This window comes from Pan paniscus, chromosome 3 (genome assembly GCF_029289425.2).
Source record: "Pan paniscus chromosome 3, NHGRI_mPanPan1-v2.0_pri, whole genome shotgun sequence".
Lineage (NCBI taxonomy): Eukaryota > Metazoa > Chordata > Mammalia > Primates > Hominidae > Pan > Pan paniscus.
In genome coordinates this window covers 60,679,375-60,701,370 of record NC_073252.2, presented here as the reverse complement: position 1 = coordinate 60,701,370, position 21,996 = coordinate 60,679,375, and the positions used below count along the sequence as shown (strand labels likewise).

General features: G+C 33.8%; 1 protein-coding gene across 4 annotated transcripts; it reads left to right on the top strand.

The window, feature by feature from the left end:
* The first annotated feature begins 4,472 nt into the window (after positions 1-4,472).
* LOC100977378 (UDP-glucuronosyltransferase 2B11-like) lies at positions 4,473-17,044 on the top strand. Of its 4 annotated transcripts, XM_008972325.3 has the most exons (7): positions 4,473-4,783; positions 5,135-5,193; positions 6,445-6,593; positions 10,670-10,801; positions 13,573-13,660; positions 14,498-14,717; positions 16,765-17,044. In XM_008972325.3, exons 1-7 carry the CDS (start codon positions 4,473-4,475, stop codon positions 17,042-17,044), a joined length of 1,239 nt encoding a protein of 412 aa, XP_008970573.2. The 4 variants fall into 4 exon arrangements, with proteins under 4 accessions (XP_008970573.2, XP_003805579.2, XP_003805578.2 ...); XM_003805531.4 differs by lacking the exon at positions 5,135-5,193 and having other exon boundaries at positions 4,473-4,941; XM_003805530.5 differs by having other exon boundaries at positions 4,473-5,193.
* The last annotated feature ends 4,952 nt before the right edge of the window (positions 17,045-21,996 follow it).

Sequence of the window (21,996 nt, the reverse complement as noted above, 5' to 3'; positions counted from 1 at the left end):
GCAGTCAGTAAGTGCCACTGCCACCAGGGGAACACCAAGTTTTTTTTTTCATACCAACGTAATTTGGACAGATCTTTGGAGAGAAAATATTGAATGTGGATGGAGAAGAGAAGTAGTCACTGAGGCTGAAGAGAAAGAAGGCTGAGGACACTGAATGGGGTGCCTGAATACTACAGCTACAGCTGGTTCTTTACCCTGAGCGATTTCTAGGGAAAGATGAATCAGAGGAATAGTAGACAGCTCCCTCTCACTGTAGACATCTGGAATTGTGGCTAGATGGGGCTCCATACCTTCAAGGACATGTAGACTGGCAGAGGGATCTCCAGAGACTGCACAGAGATGGAGCTGCAGACAAAATCCAGGGACCTTTGTGAATAGGTCCTTTATAGGACTCCTATATAAGAAAAACTTGAAACAAAGGTGTTGCATTCAACTCCTTCCCTTCAGAGGATGCCCTACTCTGTAATGTCGTAGCTTTCAATGAACTATCTTTTCTCAACGCACTCTGTGAGTCACCTTGAATTCCTTCCTGTGTGGAATCTGAGAAACTTCTCTCGGTGTCTGAATCAAGGCCCCTTTTTCTGGGAACACTTCCAAGGAGAGTTTTCTGGCTTTCACCGTTTGCCTTAATTTGATGATTATTAGTCCTCACTTTTCCATTATTTTCTCCCAAGCATTAACTGCAGAAAAAAGCATTTGCCTTTATTGTGGTCATAATTTCTACTTTTCCCATATTGATACATTTGTGATATATCCTAATAAGTAACACTTTCCCTTTCAAAAGATTACCATCATAATTTGCCATTACTGAAAGTATGAAAAATTTAAATTATCACATTCCAGGGTCTATTTGTGTTCTCCCTACCAATAGTGATAGGATTCTCATTACATCTGGTAGTGAATGATCCAACTCTATAATCTCATTTTGTTGTCTGCTCTTTTTTTCTGACCTCTCTTGGTACATATTTTCAAAGCTGGGTGGCTCCAAGAAGTAGACTCTAAGCTGAATATGTTTTTGAGGGAGATAATTCGGGAGTTTTATTGAAAATAACATCTGTGAAAAAGTAGGAAGCAAGACTGGACTGTGGAACAAATTAGGATATAATTCAGTGCAATGGTTTGAATGTTTGAGTGCTCCAAAGATTAATATGTTAAAATTCTTATAACCAAAATGACTGTATTAGCAGACAGAACCTTTTAGGAGGTGTTTAGGTCACGAAGGCAGAGTCCTTATTAGTGGAATTAATTTCATTCCAAAATTTGCTCACAAGAACACATTCATCTCTTTTCCCCATTAAGACAAGGTGACAGGCTGCCATCTTGGAGGAATGCCCAATACCAGCATCTTGATTGTGAAATCTTCAGCCTCAAGAACTGTGGCAAATAAATGTTTTTTGTCTATATGCTAGGCAATGTATGGTATTTTTCTATATAGCACCCTGAGCAAGCTAAGACATGCAGTCTCAGCATAGGTTTCATCTCACCCACTGGGAGTTCTGAAGACAAGTTAGCCCTTCAGAGTTGGTCCACATTGAAATGAGGAGAATGGGCCTTCAAAGTCTTACATATGACCAGGCATTGGATATGGGCTGTCTTGGAAAGGTCACTTTATACTAGATAGCTTTCAGCAGCGCTGTACTGAGAGAGAGCACTTATAGGTGATGTATGTCAGTTGTCAGTCACTTCATCAGCTGGAAAGTAATTTATATATTCCCAAAGGGAAAATCTGGGTGACACATAATGCATGCACTCAAGGACATTAAAAATATTGAACAATATTGCCACTCTGTAGGCAATATTTGCTCAGAAACTGTGTTCAAACATCCTTTTAAGAAAGATTTACCTCATTTCAGGTTAACAGATTATTGATAGAATAAAAATAAATTTGTATATTTTGTGATATGCATCTTTTCCTTCCTAATTCTACTTTGATGTAAATTTCTGGTGAGACTTTTTAAAAGTACAAATTACCTGAATTACAAGGCAATCTGTGAAACAAGTTCAGGAGTAGGCATTTAGAAGATAAATACTTTCTAAGAGTGAGAAACGTAAGGAATGCTGCAAATATTCAGAAAAAGAAAATATTGTGATTTAGACAAAATATTTTCAAATGAAGCAAAGTAACTGTAATTGTACTTAAAACGTATCTGTTTGGATAAAAAGAAAATGAATTTCTATAGTCACAAAAACAATATCAAGAAACATGAAATGATGCTTATATCATAATTGCGAAAATACGTAGAGGAAATGAAGACGGTCTATTTGAGAATGTTAAGATAAATAAGAATAGATCACACCCCTGCCTCACTGTTGACACAATGCTGCTTTCTTACACTAGAAACTCTTCATATACAATTAAATTATCTCTTGTTCTGGAGACAGCCACATTTACAATAAGAATGAAATTGATTATTCACACATGCAAACACAAAATCATTCATCCTTTTCTTTATTCACTTGCTTTCCAAAACCTCTATTGTCAATACTTAAATCATTGTGACATTGATATTGATATGTACCCAGTTAGAGAAAGTTATAAAGAAAGATAGCATTTTAACAAGTTGTCTAAGAAATGGGCTTTTTTGTTTCTTATGCTGATAGTTGTATTCTAGCTCTGAGTCCTGCGAGAATGTGCTGGTGTGGCCAATGAAATACAGTCTTTGTATCAATTTAATGTTGATACTTGATGAACTTGCTCAGAAAACCAAGAGGTAACTGTGCTTGTCACCTTCAGCTTCCATCCTCATTGATTCCAACAATCTGCTGTTAAATTTGAGGTTTATCCCACATCTTTTACTCAGAAGGAACTTGATTTCATTTTTATGAAGTTGATCAAGTTGTGGACATATAAGTTTCCAAAGAGTACATTGTTGGCATATGATTCAAATATGCAAAAACTACATATCATGAATGTTCTGATACTGTTCAAAAGCTCTGTGAGTATGCTGTTTTGAACAAGAAAATTATGAGGAACAACAAGATTCCAGAATTTATGTCATTCTTGCAGATGTCAGTTCTCAGTAGTGAGCTGCTATCTGAACAACTTAATCTGTTAAACATTTGTTATACATTTGGTCTACAATCATCAATTTACAACTGGCAGTATGTACCAAGAACTCTGTGGAGAACTTACATTACCTCCTTTTGATGTAACTGTTGTCATATCAGAACTTAGTACCAAAATACATTTGTAGAAAGGTGAAAAATCTGTTGCATTTTCTTCATTTTGACTTTGCATTTGAGATTTTTAACACAAAGAAGTGGGATCAGTTTTACAGTGAAGTATTAGGTAAGTTAGTGTTTAATTTATTCACTTTTCCCTCCAATATGTGGAAGGAAACCTTCCTTTTTTGTGTCTGTTGGAGTGTGTTTATAAATTGAAATAAAAAATAACTTTTTGGTTGTGTGAAAGAAAAGCATGGGCAAGGTTGTGGAGACATTGAAACCCTCATACATTGTTGGTGAGAATAGAAAATTATTCACTCACTCTGAAAAAGTCTAGCAATTCCTCAAAAGGTTATATTTACATTTACCACATAATTCAGTAATTGCCTTTATAGGCATATCCCCAAGAAAAATAAAAACATGTCCACAGAAATGATGCACATCAATGTTAATCAATGCTATTCATAATGGCCAAAAGTGGAAGAAAATCAATATCCATCAACTGATAAATGAATAAATAAATTGTGTTTATAAATAGCATCTGATACTATTTGGCAATAAAAATGAAGTCCTTATTTACACTGTTCTATGGTCGGTCCTTTAAAAACATTAAATTAAATAAAAGAAGCCAACCACAAAAGTCCACATATTGTATAGTTTCATTTATATTTAAAAAGATCCTGAATAGGTATATTTGTAGAGGGAGAAATTAGATTACTAGTTGCCCAGTGCAGGATGAATGCAGAAATTCAGTGGGGAGAAGAGAGCTAATATACAGGATTTTTTTTTTTTTTTAGATAAAACTCATTGTTATGTTGGATGCACAAATCTGTGAATTTACAAGGAAATACTTAATTAAAAATAATAATTGATGAAGCATACGGTATTTGGATTATACTTCAACAAAGTTTTACAAGATATTCCTTGAACCACGATATTCAAAAATGCTATTTGCATTGTACAGTCACTTCATCTCTTATTCTGTGTCAAGGGCCCTGCAGGACTCTCTCACTTGCCACTGTTCTTGACACTATTATAAAATAGTTTACATAAAACAGGGTACTTGCAAGGTCATAATCTTAGGTGGATGACAGCGAAAATAAACATAAAAGAAACAGCAAACATCCTTGAGTAAATATGAAGTAATCGAACTTTGTTTGTCTTCTTGCCATCTATGGACTCAGGATGTTCATATAATGTATTTACTTTGAATTGAAGGAGTTATGTTTTAACTTGATTGATTTATCTCTGTATATAAGTATGAGAAAGAAACAGTGACTTGAAAAGAATGATCACATTGCACCAGGATGGCTCTGAAATGGACATCAGTTCTTCTGCTGATACATCTCAGTTGTTACTTTAGCTCTGGGAGTTGTGGAAAGGTGCTGGTGTGGGCGGCAGAATACAGCCACTGGATGAATATGAAGACAATCCTGAAAGAGCTTGTTCAGAGAGGTCATGAGGTGACTGTACTGGCATCTTCAGCTTCCATTCTTTTTGATCCCAATGATGCGTCCACTCTTAAATTTGAAGTTTATCCTACATCTTTAACTAAAACTGAATTTGAGAATATCATCATGCAACAGGTTAAGAGATGGTCAGACATTCGAAAAGATAGCTTTTGGTTATATTTTTCACAAGAACAAGAAATCCTGTGGGAATTATATGACATATTTAGAAACTTCTGTAAAGATGTAGTTTCAAATAAGAAACTTATGAAAAAACTACAAGAGTCAAGATTTGACATCATTTTTGCAGATGCTTTTTTTCCTTGTGGTGAGCTGCTGGCTGAGCTATTTAACATACCCTTTGTGTACAGTCTCTTCTTCACTCGTGGCTACACAATTGAAAGGCACAGTGGAGGACTGATTTTCCCTCCTTCCTACATACCTATTGTTATGTCAAAATTAAGTGATCAAATGACTTTCATGGAGAGGGTAAAAAATATGATCTATGTGCTTTATTTTGACTTTTGGTTCCAAATGTGTGATATGAAGAAGTGGGATCAGTTTTACAGTGAAGTTTTAGGTAAGAATTTGAAGCAGAGCTTATATAAAGCCATAAAGACAGGGAAGTGGCGTTTTTGTTAAGTGAATTTATGAAATGAAAATACAAGATGATCCATCAATCTCACAAATATTATAGAAAAGCTTAAATTATAGGGTCTGTTAAAACCCTGTGGCCATCACTCATACAGAACACCCCAGGAAATCATAACCTATATATTAGCACACCTAAGACTTTAAGCAATTACACATCTGTTTTACTATATAATGTTTTAGATCTTAAAAACAGTAAAATCCATCAAGTAACATCTTACCCAATGTATAGATTTAGAATGAGTAATTACACATTTTTCTACAGCAATCTATAAAACGGCAGAAATTTTTCCTTGTAAACCTCAGTTTTCTTTTTTAGAAATTAAAAGATATTCCCATGTTACCAGAAGGTTTCCTTCACAGTAGAGAGAGATAATGTCTACATCTCAGATGCAAAAATCAATAAGGGTAATTTGAAGTTTCTAATGTTTCTATACTCCTTCACTAAAGAATTGGAATTCATTCATCTGAAGTCCAATTATCTTGTTGAAGTGTGAAGGTTGTTATATCTATATAGTTTATTTGAAACTATGTCTCTTTATTAAAAAATATGAGACAGATTAAATTTGAGTACAGATCACTATTTCAATAATTTCTCAAAAATATCTAGCTATAATTTACAAATATATTTACTTAAAAGGTAATATTATTAAGATTTTAGCTCAAATCCAAATGAGTAGTTGGTACAAGGATTTCTGCCACACTCTCAAAATAGTCCAGAGTTCACTTGAAGAACCAAGGATAAAAGGATTAGCTAAATGAGCTGTGTAAACTAGACTGTTAGAAAATTGTTTTTATGGGTACAGTAGAATTAATTGATTATGGAGCTCAAAGAGTTGTTTAAATATCTATATGCTACTATTGAAGCTTTAAAGAGAAAATAAATTGATGTTTAATTATCTATGACTTATTTTAATAATTGTGAGTATACTGACATGACATTAGAGATGTCGCTTAACCTCATAATTCTCCCACCACTTTGTCTTTCTTATAAATAAACATGGGCAAAATATATAATACACAAAAATATATTATTCACATATATGAATATATGTATATATTTTTCAAAGCACACAAACTTTACCTACATCTTTGCCTACGTTATTCTAACCCCTTTCAGAAAGTTATATAAAGTAATTATCTTACGTCATCCACTTTTTCTTTTCTTTATTCCTGTCAGGAAGACCCACTACCTTATTTGAGACAATGGGGAAAGCTGACATATGGCTTATGCGAAACTCCTGGAATTTTCAGTTTCCTCATCCATTCTTACCAAACGTTGATTTTGTTGGAGGACTCCACTGCAAACCTGCCAAACCCCTACCTAAGGTAAACATACTTTCCTTGGTTTTATTTTGTTGGTTTCGAAGTTTCAGTAGAAATGATTCTATAGTCTTCATTCAGAATGTTTGACTTACACTGAAAGAAAGATGGGAAGTAGGTGGTGTAAAGCAGATACCAATTAGAAACTCATGTACATGTTAATACCATGACACATATGTGAGTTTTATGCATATTACAAATAGAGAGGAATAGTAAGGAGACTTTGAAAATAGAGTTCGTTAAAGTAAAGTCTTGATTATGCAACACCTAAGAAGGTATTGATCATTCATTCAAAGAATATTTATAAAGGGATTAGCACAAAACACAAGTAAGTGCAGAAATTTCAGAGAAAAAAAAAGACACAGTTTCCATCCCTACATACTTTACATTCTACTTTGAAATATAGAATATAAGTAATTAATGAAAATGTTATAAAAAAATATTATCTCAAGGAAAAACCCAATGTCAAGAAAGCATCAGTGGAGATAATAGAAAGTATCCTGGAGTTACTGATTAGTAAGATGAGAGCTGAACAATATGTAGGAATAGGTAAAAGAATGACGGGGAGGGGCAGACAAAAAGGGAAAGCAGATAAAGTGGTCAGGACAGTTCTCAAGTCCTCAGGTTTTGTTTTCAGGGAATGATTAAGAATCAGATGATATTAAGAGGTAAATTAGAGCCAGATATGTTTTAGGAGTTGAAATATTTGTTAAGAATATTGAAAAACTACTAAAAAGAGTTAAGAAATAAATATATATGAAACGATTCTATTTTTTAAGAAAAGCCTCCAAGATATTCAATGGATTAAATTACAGAAGGGCCACACTGTAAAGAGCCAACCATTCAGGAAATTTTGCATGGATTCAGGTAGCAGATGATGGAAAAGTGGACTAGAAAGCTGATAGAAATAATTATGCCTACATTTACTAAAATAGTGCCAACTTCATATTGTGTTGTGTGGAAAAAAATATTAAAACAGACAAAACACTTAAAATGTCTCTGGCATACAGTCAGTGGCTCAGAAATGTTATTAATTTTGCAATTATCTTTATTTTATTACTAATACTACTAACTACTTAACATGTGCAAGTCACTTGAGATATCATTCCTCGTTTAAGAGAACCAGATTATTCAGCACATCAAGGTTATATTCTCTTGGAAAGTCATAGATGACAGATACCCTGTGGACTTGATTAAAATTAGACATATCAATTGTGACAGCAAGTTGAGCTACTTGAAATTCTAAAATTCTACCATAAGTAAAAAGCATCTTCACCAGCATTCCAGCTTAAAACCCTTCCTCAACAATATAAATGTGTGCCTTAAATATGTGCAGACAAACCCAGGGTTCACTTGATTTTAATAAAGCATTTAAATCATTTCTGCTTTGAGATCACAGAATTTAACATTTTAGAGCATAAACATACCTATTAGAGCAGATGATGTATGCCTTGTGACAAGCAACTCAGTAAAGCTTCCTGGGGGAACTTGTCTCAACATCATAGGTGCCTGACAGAGAAGCACAGAGATAGTGAACAATGCATGTATAATAAAGAACAAATAATTTCTACCACTTGTATCTGAATAGTGCCCTTAGTTTCCATATGAAAAAAAAATTCTGTCAGCATATAAGATTATATTCTTTTTGAAGGAACACAAAAATCTCATATATTTTAAATTAATATCACATTTTAAGACATATGTACAAAGAAAGCCTTCTTCAATGCATTATTACTCAACCTCTTAAAAGAACATTTTTGCTTACATAAAACTGAGATGTTATTCCATTGTTAAAACTCAATATCTATGTTTAATGCAAATTGTATGGGCTTTATATAGTCACTTTCTCAAGAGACAAAAGCTGAGGTAAGACTAATGAAAAATCTATGCCACTCTACACTACTCTTGAAAGATTTCCCCATTCACATTAAGGGAAACTGACAGTGCAAACAGGAGGAGGAAGAGAGTAGGAGGTGTAGAAGGACAAGTAAAAAGGTTGACTAGTAGTACAATAGTGGTCATTACTAATACTAGGTCTTGTTATTAACTTGCAGAAAGCTTTGAATGCAAGTCAATGGTTGTGAAACCAGTTATTTAACTGTTTATTATGTAAAATAATTGCTAACCCAGGTTGCTTTCTTTTCAATTATATATTACATTCTCAGATAATTTCTATATATTTTAAGAGAATAAGACACTTGAGAAAATGCATCAAGTGTTTTAAAAATGCATATTGTTATTAATTTTGTAATATATTCACGTGAAATCATAAAAAAATCAAGGTGCACCTATTAAACCTTATGGAAAATATTCACAAAATTAACATTAGAAGTAATCCAACATCTTACATGAAAGAATGATTAAAACTTATGTGCATACAATAGCATTAAAATAATTTTATCAATGGAATGTTCAATTACACCATCAGCCATAATACAAATAGAGTTAGAAAATGATAAATATAACAAGGTGGCAAGTTTTTGCAGGATAAAATGTATATACAATAAGATTAAAATTTTCTCAATAAGTGTCACATGTATACATTGACCTATATAAATAGGACAAATGCTATAATAAAAAAACATATTTTCTATAAATAATATCTCTAGGTAGAAGTTTTAGAAAAATTATTTTTTTAAAAAATTTTCATACTTTTATAAAATTTCTTACATTAATTTTGTATTATTTTTATAATATTATCACAAAAGGAGAAACAACCAGTCAATATCAGTGATGAATCTCTAAACAGAGGTTAGATTCCTTCAACACTGGGTAGAAAAACAAGGCTCTGATATCAAGCCAGTGAGATGAAACACTGAAAACGAGTTACATTAAATGTGGCTACAGATGACTGCAATCACACACAACACCTAGAAGCCCCAGGTATTACGTGGAATAGTAGTACAAGGATTCTCACATTAACGTAAGATTAAAAATCATATTTTAAAAAACACTCTGCCATATGTGATGCACTGTTTCCATTTAGACATTTTTTTCTTTGTTTTGTTAAAAACCATTTGGAAAAGTTTTACCCCAATGATTAAATCTGAAAATATTTAAATTTAAATATTGGTATACATTGGGGAACTCAAATCAGAAGAATTCTCAATCAATTGCAGCCAAGCACATCTTCACCAGGAGTGTAATGTGGTGTGCGTGAGCTACTCAAAAGAGAGACAAGATCCCCTGCAGAAAGGCCTGGTGGCCTCTTCTATTCTGGTGCCAGTGCTGCCTCTGAGACACAACAAAGTGATGATGAGAGTTCCTCACATGCAGTTATAAATAGCACATCAATTTAACAGTGTGATTTCAGGGCAATAGGTGCTCCACCTGAACAACAACCTGAAAGGTACAATTATTCAACTATTAACTATAAACTCTACAATTCTGTATGATAAATGAGACTCTCAGGACTGATTCATAAAAATTCCATATCACAATACTAGACTCAGGAATGTCAGTGATTCTTAACCACCAGCTTTTATTTTCATTTTTTGAAAAACTACTGGAAAACTCTGACAAACTTTAAGTGAAGCATAAAGCATTGTAGAGGAACATAAATGTAGATATAAAATTATCCCAACTGTGAATATCTTTTCCTCAGTGCTCATATTTAGGGAAGTAGACCACTAATGGCTTCAAACTAAAAGAATTCTACAGAAAACCTGCCTGAAATAAACACAAGTGATTTAGTAAAACAAAAACATAGGATTAAAGCCTAGTGGTGCCACTTTTCCATGAACTTATATTAGTAATTATAGTATTATAAGTGAAGAGTCTGGGTATAGTTTTTAACATTATCTCCCTGACTACAATGTAATAGCTCCATTTCTTTTCTCCATTACACACATGCAGACACATACCTACATACACACACATATTTACACAAATATCCTTAACAGAGGCCAAATATCTCATACATCTTCTTGCAAAGAAACTGAGTGATTCAGTTAAAATATATTATTTACTCCAATAATTCCTCAAAATACTTGATTTTCTCTCTTTAATATTTGGTACCAATTCTTTCAGCAGTGCCTGCTGTGGTGATACTCTTTTGTGATGAAACAATTTTTTTTCCACAGGAAATGGAGGAGTTTGTACAGAGCTCTGGAGAAAATGGTGTTGTGGTGTTTTCTCTGGGGTCAATCATAAGTAACATGACAGCAGAAAGGGCCAATGTAATAGCAACAGCCCTGGCCAAGATCCCACAAAAGGTAAGATAAAGTGCCTTACTGGTGTGGAAAACTACTGAAAGAGGCTTGAGATCTATATAGAAAGAATATTAAGAGTAGATTGAACTCTTTACAGCCAAATACAGCCCTAAATATGCTTGTATAGCTTCCACTGACACAAGTAATACTTGTGCCTCAGACTTAGTGGTTACATGTGGCCCTGGGGGAGTTACTGCCCTTGGTACGCCTGAGTGGTTCCTGTTAGTACCAGTGGGAACTCAGTACCCCGTATGTATCCACAAAACGGAACTTGAGACTCATGGTTATTTTTAATTTCTGATATTAACAGTCATACATACTGCTGAATTTAACTCAATATATTCCAGGTAGGTGAAAATGGTGCTTAATGTAGTCTTTAGAATGACTTTTAGGTGTTTTCAACTAAAAATATATATCCAGAACGGTGTCTTTGTAGAAATACAAGGAAGACTTATGATTATTTTCTTCAAAGCTGTTTTGCTAATCTCAGCAGTATCCAATGAGTGAAGAAGATTTGACTTACTCTTGGGCCACCTCTATTACTTATTGTACTCTGGAAGCTCTTGGTGAATGTTTACAATTAAGGAATGTACTATTTCTGTTTGTACTTTAAGTCAAATGCTTATGTGAAATATGTGACAACAAATAGAGAACACTGCCTGAAGCAGGAAGATGAAAGAGAAAGGATGGAGATGGATCCTGACCTGAAGGTGGATCCTGTCCAGTATAAAATGTGGCCCCACAAGGACTCAGCACTAACTACCAGATTAACAACTCCTCCCAATGGAGGCAGCAGAAGGAAATATAGAAAGGAGTCAAACAGAAGGAAGCCAAGTGGGGGAACAGGTTCAGATGTCCCCTCCATAGAACATAGTAGGAATATATTTTCTTCTATATAAAATAAACAAGGGACCTTTGTGTATTTGTGAATGACTTTTTAATTTCCTATCTGATAAAGCTTTCTTGTAATGACCTCTAACTTTTTGCTGAAACCTGAGTTACTTTAACACTGATGTAGCAAATAAAAGTTAAACACTGTAAATTATTGTTCAGTTTGTGAGGATTGCTTTGGAGTTTCAAAATTAGTAACTTAAAATAAAAATGTCTTGGCTATAGCAGAACATATTATTCACTGTTGTCAAATCTTTGTAGCACGTTGTCTAAGTGTTAATAATCAGTTGACCAAATTCAGCAAAATACAATTTTGAGTTTATTCAATAGCTTTTTTTGTATTCATGATACCAACAGGTTCCTCATTTCTAGGCCAAAAAAAATCCAAAATTAACAATACGGTAATATTCTGAATTTGTGTCAAAAATTGTCACTTGAAATTTTTCTTAGAAGTAGTGCTTGATAATTTGTAATTCCAATGAAGTTATACATAAAACCCTGGCAGCATTTATTTATTTCTTACAAGTAGCTTATTTTATAGACTTGCTATTTTGTCAATCAAAGGACAACAGGCTCTAATATAATAACCTACTGACAAGTAGATACATTTAAACTACTTCTCTTATTATTCAAAAACAAATGAATACACTGCAATTAAATTTGGAGATGAAAACGATATAAAATACATTAAAAATATAGGTCATTACTAAATATTTACTGTTTTATTACACTAGAATTACAATGACTCCCTATAATTTTTTTTACTTTTTTTAGAATATTTTTATTTTTTAAATTAAATTAATTTAAATTTTAATTTTAACTTTTAAGTTCAGGAGTACATGTGCAGGTTTTTTACATAGGTAAACTTGTGTCATGGGGGTTTGTTGTACTAACTGTTTCATCACTCAGGTATTAAGACTAATATTCATTTATTATTTTACCTGATCCTCTCTTTCCTCCCACCCTCCACCCTCCTATACATCTCAGTGTATGTTGTTGCCATCTATGTGTCCACGTGTTCTCATCTTTTAGCTTCCACTCATAAGTGAGGACATGTCACATTTGGATTTCAATTCCTATGTTAGTTTGCTAAGGCCAACGGCCTCCAGCTCCATCCTTATCTCTGAAAAATACATATTTTTGTTTTTTTATGGCTGCATAATATTCTGTAGTGTATATATGCCATACTTTCTTTATTCATTCCATAACTGATGGTCATTTAGATTGACTGCATATCCTTGCTATTGTGAATAGTACTGCAACTAACATATATTTTCATGGATCTTTATAAAAGAACAAGTTATAGTCCTTTCGTTATATACCCAGTAATGGGATTGCTGGGTTTCCTGGTATTTTTGCCTCTAGGTTTTTGAGGAATGGCCACACTGTCTTCCACAATGGTTGAACTAACTTACATTCCAACCAACAGAGTATAAGCATTCCTTTTCTATACAACCTCGCCAACATCATGATATTTTTTGATTTTTTAATAATGGCCATTCTGACTGGTGTGAGATGCTATCTCATTATGGTTTTGATTTGAATTTCTCTAATGATCTGTGCTGTTAAGTTTTTTTTCTTCATATGATGGTTGGCCGCAGGTAGGTCTTCTTTTAAAAAGTGTAACAATTTTTTAAATACTTGAACTTTTCATTGATAATCTTATTTTTCTAAGGTACTATTTTGGAAAATCATGGTTTCTTATATATCTAAATCATTATAAAAGTTAAGGAAATAAAATGTGAGTATTCTTTTTACATCAGTCTTTGAGTAGATTTATTTACAAACATCCCCTGACCTCATTCCTACCCTTTTTACAGTTCTAACATTCTATAATTTTTGAGTTCCACTTATGGAATAAGATATTCTCTTTACCATAACAGGTTCTGTGGAGATTTGATGGGAATAAACCAGATGCCTTAGGTCTCAATACTCGGCTGTACAAGTGGATACCCCAGAATGACCTTCTAGGTAACACTCTGGTGAACAAATACTGGATATATTAGTAACTGCACATTAGAATGCTAATAGTTCATCTTGAAACATGCTTATTGAACATTTCTTATAGGAAAACAAAAAGGAACTTCTTTATATTTATTTTCCAGTCCTAGGGGGAAAAGAATATGCTATAATTGTTGGCATTTTATGATATACACTCACATTCTTTATGGTCAGAATCAGAGAGAATCTTTATTTCAGGTGTTATTACATCTCACAGAATTTTTCAGTATCATCCTGGGCTCTCTCTCTGTCTCCTGTTTCTACAACTTTACACCTGTTTTCTCCTCTCCTGCAGGGTTATTTCAAATGCCACTAAATATAATAGCTCTTCTATCATCAGTGACTCTGTATTTTCCGGAGGACTAAATTCCTAATCTTAATCTTAAAGTAATGACACATTTCATGATGAAGTGTAACCTGTCTTTCCTCAATCCTAGCACCACCAACAACCCACTGCCTGCTGCCTTGCACACCCCACATATCACACTCTGTGACTGTACTTAAAATAACACTTCGTTTCATGCCTCTTTGCTGTCCTCTTTTATGCACATTTAAAAAATCTAGAATGCACTTTTCATTAGTGCAACTGGAAATCTTGCATTAAGTTTTGCAGTCTGAAGTCACACACACCATATAGCCTTCAGTTACATCTCCTAAACAAGTACGTGTTTTTTCGTCTGAAGTCTGAAAAGTAATACCAAATTAGTTCAATGTGTTATCTAGAAAACACTGTCACTTTCAGAGCCTTTCATTGTGCATCTCATTTTATTCCTATGAATAATTTTGCTGAAATTCATCCAATCCTAGGTCATCCAAAAACCAGAGCTTTTATAACTCATGGTGGAGCCAATGGCATCTATGAGGCAATCTACCATGGGATCCCTATGGTGGGCATTCCATTGTTTTGGGATCAACCTGATAATATTGCTCACATGAAGGCCAAGGGAGCAGCTGTTAGATTGGACTTCCACACAATGTCGAGTACAGACTTGTTGAATGCACTGAAGACAGTAATTAATGATCCTTTGTGAGTAGAACAATATTTTTCACTAGGTGGTATTTGTGGATAGCTTCTCTTGTCAATAGTGCGCATGAGTTTCATCCTTTTTATAAGAGAATAATTTTGCAAGAATTTAAACGATTTAACCAATCTGAAATTTGCTTTGCTTTTTATCTGTTATTTAAAAATTGTATTTGCCCCATATATCTAATGAGTAACCAGTTAGTGAAACAATTTTATAAACAAAAATAATTTTAAAATGATATAGATAATATAAAAAATACATTTCTTAAAATTTTAACATAATGAATCCATAGAAGAAAGGAAGAATAAACTTGAAATAATATAATAAAATTTTTAAATTAAATATCCAAAATATCTTAGAATATAACTATTTTCTTGCTGAAAAATTAATTTTTATTATCATTAATGTTACTGACTTGAAAATGAAATTTAATTTTGATATCTTAAAATCCACTTATTTATGCCATAAAATCCAAATATTTTACTATGTTTACAGAGTCATGAAACTATCACCATTATATAATTTTAGAACATTTTTATCAACACAAAAGAAACTTCAATGACACCAAAATCACTTCTCATGACTGCTTAGTCCTAGTCTAACAACAATTTTTTTCTTTCTCTATAGATTATTCTCTCTAGGTGTTTCATATAAATGGAATCATACAGTCTTGGGTGCTGTGTAAATGACATTTCACCTAGCTTAATTTTTTGTTGTTTTTTATGGTTTTTATTTTAATTCATATTGTTGTGTATTTTAATACATTTCCTTTACACTTTTCCTAGAGTACGTCAAATAGTTAATTGTTGCTTGAAGTGATATGTGGTGGGCAGTAAGTCAAGACTTAGGAAATATAAAAAGATTCAATATCATGAAGACTATATGATCCAGCCATAGTGGAAATAAGGGAGGCTAAAAATACTATTACTAAAATATCTTTAAATTTTGGAAATTAACAAAATACACTCCAAAAAAATTTAAAGTCAAGAAGTAAATCATAAGTATGCATGAACTTTTATCTCAGCAATTCTGCTCTCAATTATATACCCAACAGATATACGTAAATATATAAATGTTATATAGAAGAGTGTTCATGACAGAATTATCAACAGTGTCCAAAACTTATTAGCCACCCAAATATCTATTCATCATAAAATGAAGACATCATCTGTGGTTTATCAATCAACAGAATATTACATAGCAATGGAATTACCTAAGAACTGCTACATTAAAGAAAAAGACACTAATGAGTACATATTATATAATTCAATTACATAAACAAGCAAAACTAATGTTGTTATTCGAAGTCAGGCTAATCCTTAGTTGGAGGACAAAAGTAGTCACTAAATGGTTCAGAAAAAGAGAGTCATTCTAGGCAGGTTGTGATAGCCTATACCATGACCTGAACAGTAGTTAAATTGGTATCTTCACCTCAAGATAATGTTCAAGATGATCTTCCATTTTTGAACTATTCGCTTAGTGTATGTATATTTATCTTTTGTATTTTATATTTAAATATATATTTTGCGAGATATATAAATCATTTACAAAATTCTAGGAATCAAATAGAAAATAAGCACAGAAAATAGAGAAAATCCTAGAGGCTCCATCATAGTCTGGCCAGTAAAAGCCTCTCTTAAAGGTAACACTTAGAGGGAAGCCACAAAAAGGGAGAGACGCATGCCTTGGGTTGTAGCAAGAAAGAATATCTCATGTACCCCATAAATATATACACTTAATATGGACCCACAAAAACTTAAAATTAAACAATTAAAAACCAATTAAAATGCCTTATATTTTCTCTGCTTGAAAAGAACTAAGTTTCTCCCCTGACCTTCCATTTCTACTTTAAAAATATTTGTCAATTAGAAAAGTCCAATTTAAAAGCCAAACTATCTATGATGACTCAAATTAAAATATACAAATTCTCTGTCAATTCTTTGACATTTACTTTGAATTATTTGACACTTTAAAAGCCTTACATAGACTTGATATCTACAGGCAAATTAACTTGCTTTCTGTGTTCGTATCTTTATTTTTATCCTTCAGATATAAAGAGAATGTTATGAAATTATCAAGAATTCAACATGATCAACCAGTGAAGCCCCTGGATAGAGCAGTCTTCTGGATTGAATTTGTCATGCGCCACAAAGGAGCCAAACACCTTCGAGTTGCAGCCCGTGACCTCACCTGGTTCCAGTACCACTCTTTGGATGTGATTGGGTTTCTGCTAGCCTGTGTGGCAACTGTGACATTTATCATCACAAAGTGTTGTCTGTTTTGTTTCTGGAAGTTTACTAGAAAAGTGAAGAAGGAAAAAAGAGATTAGTTATGTCCGACATTTGAAGCTGGAAAACCTGATAGATGGGATGACTTCAGTTTATTCCAGCAAGAAAGATTGTGATGCAAGATTTCTTTCTTCCTATGACAAAAAAAAATCTTTTTGAAATCTACCTTGTCAAGTAAAAATTTGTTTTTCAGAGATTTACCACCCAGGTAATGGTTAGAAATATTTTGTGGCAATGAGGAAAACACTAGGGAAAATAAAAAATAATATAAAGCCATATGAGCTCATATTGAAATTTGTTGCACTTATATTGAGATGTGTTGTTTTAATTCACAAGTTACATGAAAAAAATTTTACTCAGCTTAACTATATTTCACACATTTTACATAAACACAAGAACATTAAGAAGTCTACTGACAGTATCAGTACTGTTTTGCACATACTCAGAATAATTTGCTTCATTTTGAACAGAATTCTGTTGTTTTAACTGTTGCTAAAGAAACTATTACATAGTTAAATTGTATAGAAAGTCTCTCTCTTCCTTTGATATTTTGAGATATGTAGTATTGCTTCCCTTTTATGCTGCATGCAGCTTTATTGTAACATTTTTGCTAAAAATGATGGCCAAATGTTTACTGTTCTAAGAGCTTAAGTCATTTCTCAGTGGAAACTATGTGGAATTAGAAATATAGCCACTGTTACCTGTTTCCTACTGTAAAACTGAACTATTTTGCTACATCTTTGGTTTCATGAGCAAGTTATATTTTTTCCATATATTTAAAAATATTTATCTGGTTGATTTTATTCTCATATTTTTAATTACTTCAATAGTTATTTGGGAACAGGTGGTGTATGATTAGATGGATAAATTTTTTAGTGGTAATTTCTGAGGTTTTGGTGCACACATCATGTGAGAAGTGTACCTTGCCCTGAATGTATAGTCTTGTATCCCTCACCCCCTCCCACCCTCCCATCTGAATCCTTAGAGCCCATTACATCATCCTTATGCCTTTGCATCCTAATAGCTTAGATCCCACTTATAAGTGATGATTTACGATGTTCAGTTTTCTATTCCTGAATTACTTCACTTAGAATAATGCTCTTCCACTTCATGCAAGTTGCTGTTAATGCCATTAGTTTGTTTCTTTTTATGGCTTAGTAGTATTCTATGGTGTAGTATGTAAATGCATGTGTATATATGTGTGTGTGTGTGTGTGTGTGTGTGTGTGTGTGTGTGTGTGTATCAGGGGAACCCGCCCTCAATATTTCAATGTAGGTTCCTTCTATTTTCCATAAGTGTTGGCCAGCTGAGAAATAAAGATAAAGAGTACAAAGAGAGGAATTTTAAAGCAGGGCCACTGGGGATGACATCACATATCCATAGGACTGTGACGCCCACCAGAGCATCACAGAGCCCCTTTGTCTTGGCCAATTTCTGCCATTTAGAAGGAGTGTATTTACCCAATGCCTGTTTCTTCATTGTATCTAGAAAGTAACTAACTTGCTTTTGTTTTTAGGCTCATAGGCAAAAAGGACTTGCCTTATCCCAGATGAGACTTTGGATTGTGGACTTTTGAGTTAATGCTGAAATTAGTTAAGACTTTGGAGAACTGAAGGGAGTGCATGATTGGTTTTAATATGTGAGGACCTGATATTTGGAAGGGGCCAAGGGAAGAATGATATGATTTGGCTGTGTCCTCACCCAAATTTCATCTTGAGTTGTAGCTCCCATAATTCCCACCTGTTGTGGGAGGAACGTGGTGAGAGGTAATTGAATCATCGTAGCACATCTTTCCCATGATATTCCCATGATAGTGAGTAAGTGTGTTGAGATCTTATAGTTTTATAAAGGAGAGTTTCCCTACACAAGCCTTCTTGCCTGCCTCCATGTATTACATAACATTGCTTCTCATTTGCCTTTTGTCATGATTGTAAGGCCGCCCAAGCCATGTGTAACTGTGAATCTATTAAACCTCTTTCCTTTATAAATTACCCAGTCTCGGGTATGTCTTTAGTAACAACATGAGAATAGGCTGGTACAATATCCTAAAACTATAAAACACTAGAACAAATCAGGAGAATAGAACATAACTGAACTAAAAAGCCTCTGTGCAACAAAAGTAACTATCAATAAACAGATGACTTACAGAATGGGAGAATATAATTGTAAACTGTGCATCTGATAAACGCCTAATATCAAAAATCTATAAGGAACTTGAACAAATTAACAAAACATACACAAATAACTCCATTAAAAAATGGGGCAGGGACATCAAGAAAGAATTCTCAAAAGAATATATACACAGGAATGTGCTCAAGATGATCAACTAGATGCAGTCAGGAAGTGCCACTGCCAACAGGGGAACACCAGGTTTTTTTAATCATACCAACATAATTTGAACAGATCTTTGAAGAGAAAATACTGAATGTGGATGGAGAAAAGAAGTAGTCACTGAGGCTGAAGAGAAAGAAAGCTGAGGACGCTGAATGGGGTGCCTGAATACTACAGCTGGTTCTGTACCCTGAGCTGTTTCTAGGGAAGGTTGAGTGAAAGGAATAGTAAACAGCTTCCTCTCACTGTAGACATCTGGAATTCTGGCTAGATGGGGCTCCATACCTTCAAGGACATGTGGACTGGCAGAGGGATCTCCAGAGATTGTACAGAGATGGAGCTGCAGACAAAATCCAGGGACCTTTGTGAATAGGTCCTTTACAGAGACAAGACTCCTATATAAGAAAAACTTGAAGCAAAGGTGTTGCATTCAACTCCTTGCCTTCAGAGGATGCCCTACTCTGTAATGTCATAGCTTTCAATGAACTATCTTTTCTCACTGCACTCTGTGACTCACCTTGAATTCCTACCTGTGTGGAATCCGAGAACCCTCTCTCGGTGTCTGAATCAAGGCCCCCTTATCTGGGAACACTTCCAAGGAGACTTTTCTGGCTTTCACCGTTTATCTTAATTTGATGGTTATTAGTCCTCACTCTTCTATTATTTTCTCCCAAGCATTAACTCTGAAGAAAAAACATTTGCCTCTATTGTGGTCATAATTTCTACTTTTCTCATATTGATAAATTTGTGATATATCCTAATAAGTAACACTTTCCCTTTCAAAAGATTACCATCATAATTTGCCATTACTGAAAGTATGAAAAATTTAAATTATCACATTCCAGGGTCTATTTGTGTTCTCCCTACCAATAGTGATAGGATTCTCATTACAACTGGTAGTGAATGATCCAACTCTCAAATCTCATTTTGTTGTCTGTTCTTTTTTTCTGACCTCTCTTGGTACATATTTTCAAAGCTGGGTGGCTCCAAGAAGTAGACTCTAAGCTGAATATGTTTTTGAGGGAGATATTCAGGAGTTTTATTGAAAATAACACCTGTGAAAAAGTAGGAAGCAAGACTGGACTGTGGAACAAATTAGGATATAATTCAGTGCAATGGTTTGAATGCTTGAGTGCTCCAAAGATTAATATGTTAAAATTCTTATAACCAAAATGATTGTATTAGCAGACAAAACCTTTTAGGAGGTGTTTAGGTCACGAAGGCAGAGTCCTCATTAGTGGAATTAATTCCATTCCAAAATTTGCTCACAAGAACTCATTCATCTCTTTTCCCCATTAAGACATGGTGACGGGCTGCCATCTTGGAGGAATGCCCAATACCAGCATCTTGATTGTGAAAACTTCAGCCTCAAGAACTGTGACGAATAAATGCTTTTTGTCTATATGCTAGGCAATGTATGGTATTTTTCTGTATATCACCCTGAGCATGCTAAGACATGCAGTCTCAGCATAGGGTTCATCTCACCCACTGGGAGTTCTGAAGACAAGTTAGCCCTTCACAGTTGGTCCACATTGAAATGAGGAAGATGGGCCTTTAGAGTCTTACATATGACCAGGCGTTGCATATGGGCTGTCTTGGAAAGGTCACTTTATACTAGATAGCTTTCAGCAGCGCTGTACTGAGAGAGAGAGAGCTTATAGGTGAGGTATGTCAGTTGTTAATCACTTCATCAGCTGGAAAGTAATTTCTATATTCCCAAAAGAAAAATCTGGGTGACACATAATGCATGCACTCAAGGACATTAAAAATATTGAACAATATTGCCACTCTGCAGGCAATATTTGCTCAGAAACTGTGTTCCAACATCCTTTTAAGAAAGACTTATCTCATTTCAGGTTAGCAGATTATTAATAGAATAAAAACAAACTTGTCTATTTTGTGACATGCATCTTTTCCTTCCTAATTCTACTTTGATGTAAATTTCTGGTGAGAATTTTAAAAGTACAAATTACCTGAATTACAAGGCAATCTGCGAAACAAGTTCAGGGGTAGGCATTTAGAAGATAAATACTTCCTAAGAGTGAGAAACGTAAGGAATGCTGCAAATATTCAGAAAAAGAAAATATTGTGATTTAGACAAAATATTTTCAAATGAAGCAAAGTAACTGTAATTGTACTTAAAACATATCTGTTTGGATAAAAAGAAAATGAATTTCTATAGTCAGAAAAACAATGTCAAGAAACATGAAATGATGCTAATATCATAATTGTGAAAATACATAGAGGAAATGAAGATGGTCTATTTGAGAATGTTAAATAAGAATAGATCACACCCCTGCCTCACTGTTGACACAATGCTGCTTTCTTATACTAGAAACTCTTCATAGACAATTAAATTATCTCTTGTTCTGGAGACAGCCACATTTACAATAAGAATGAAATTGATTATTCACACATACAAACACAAAATCATTCATCCTTTTCTTTATTCACTTGCTTTCCAAAACCTCTATTGTCAATACTTAAATCATTGTGACATTGATTGATATTGATATGTACCCAGTTAGAGAAAGTTGTAAAGAAAGATAGCATTTTAACAAGTTGTCTAAGAAATGGGCTTTTTTGTTTCTTATGCTGACAGTTGTATTCTAGCTCTGAGTCCTGCGAGAATGTGCTGGTGTGGCCAATGAAATACAGTCTT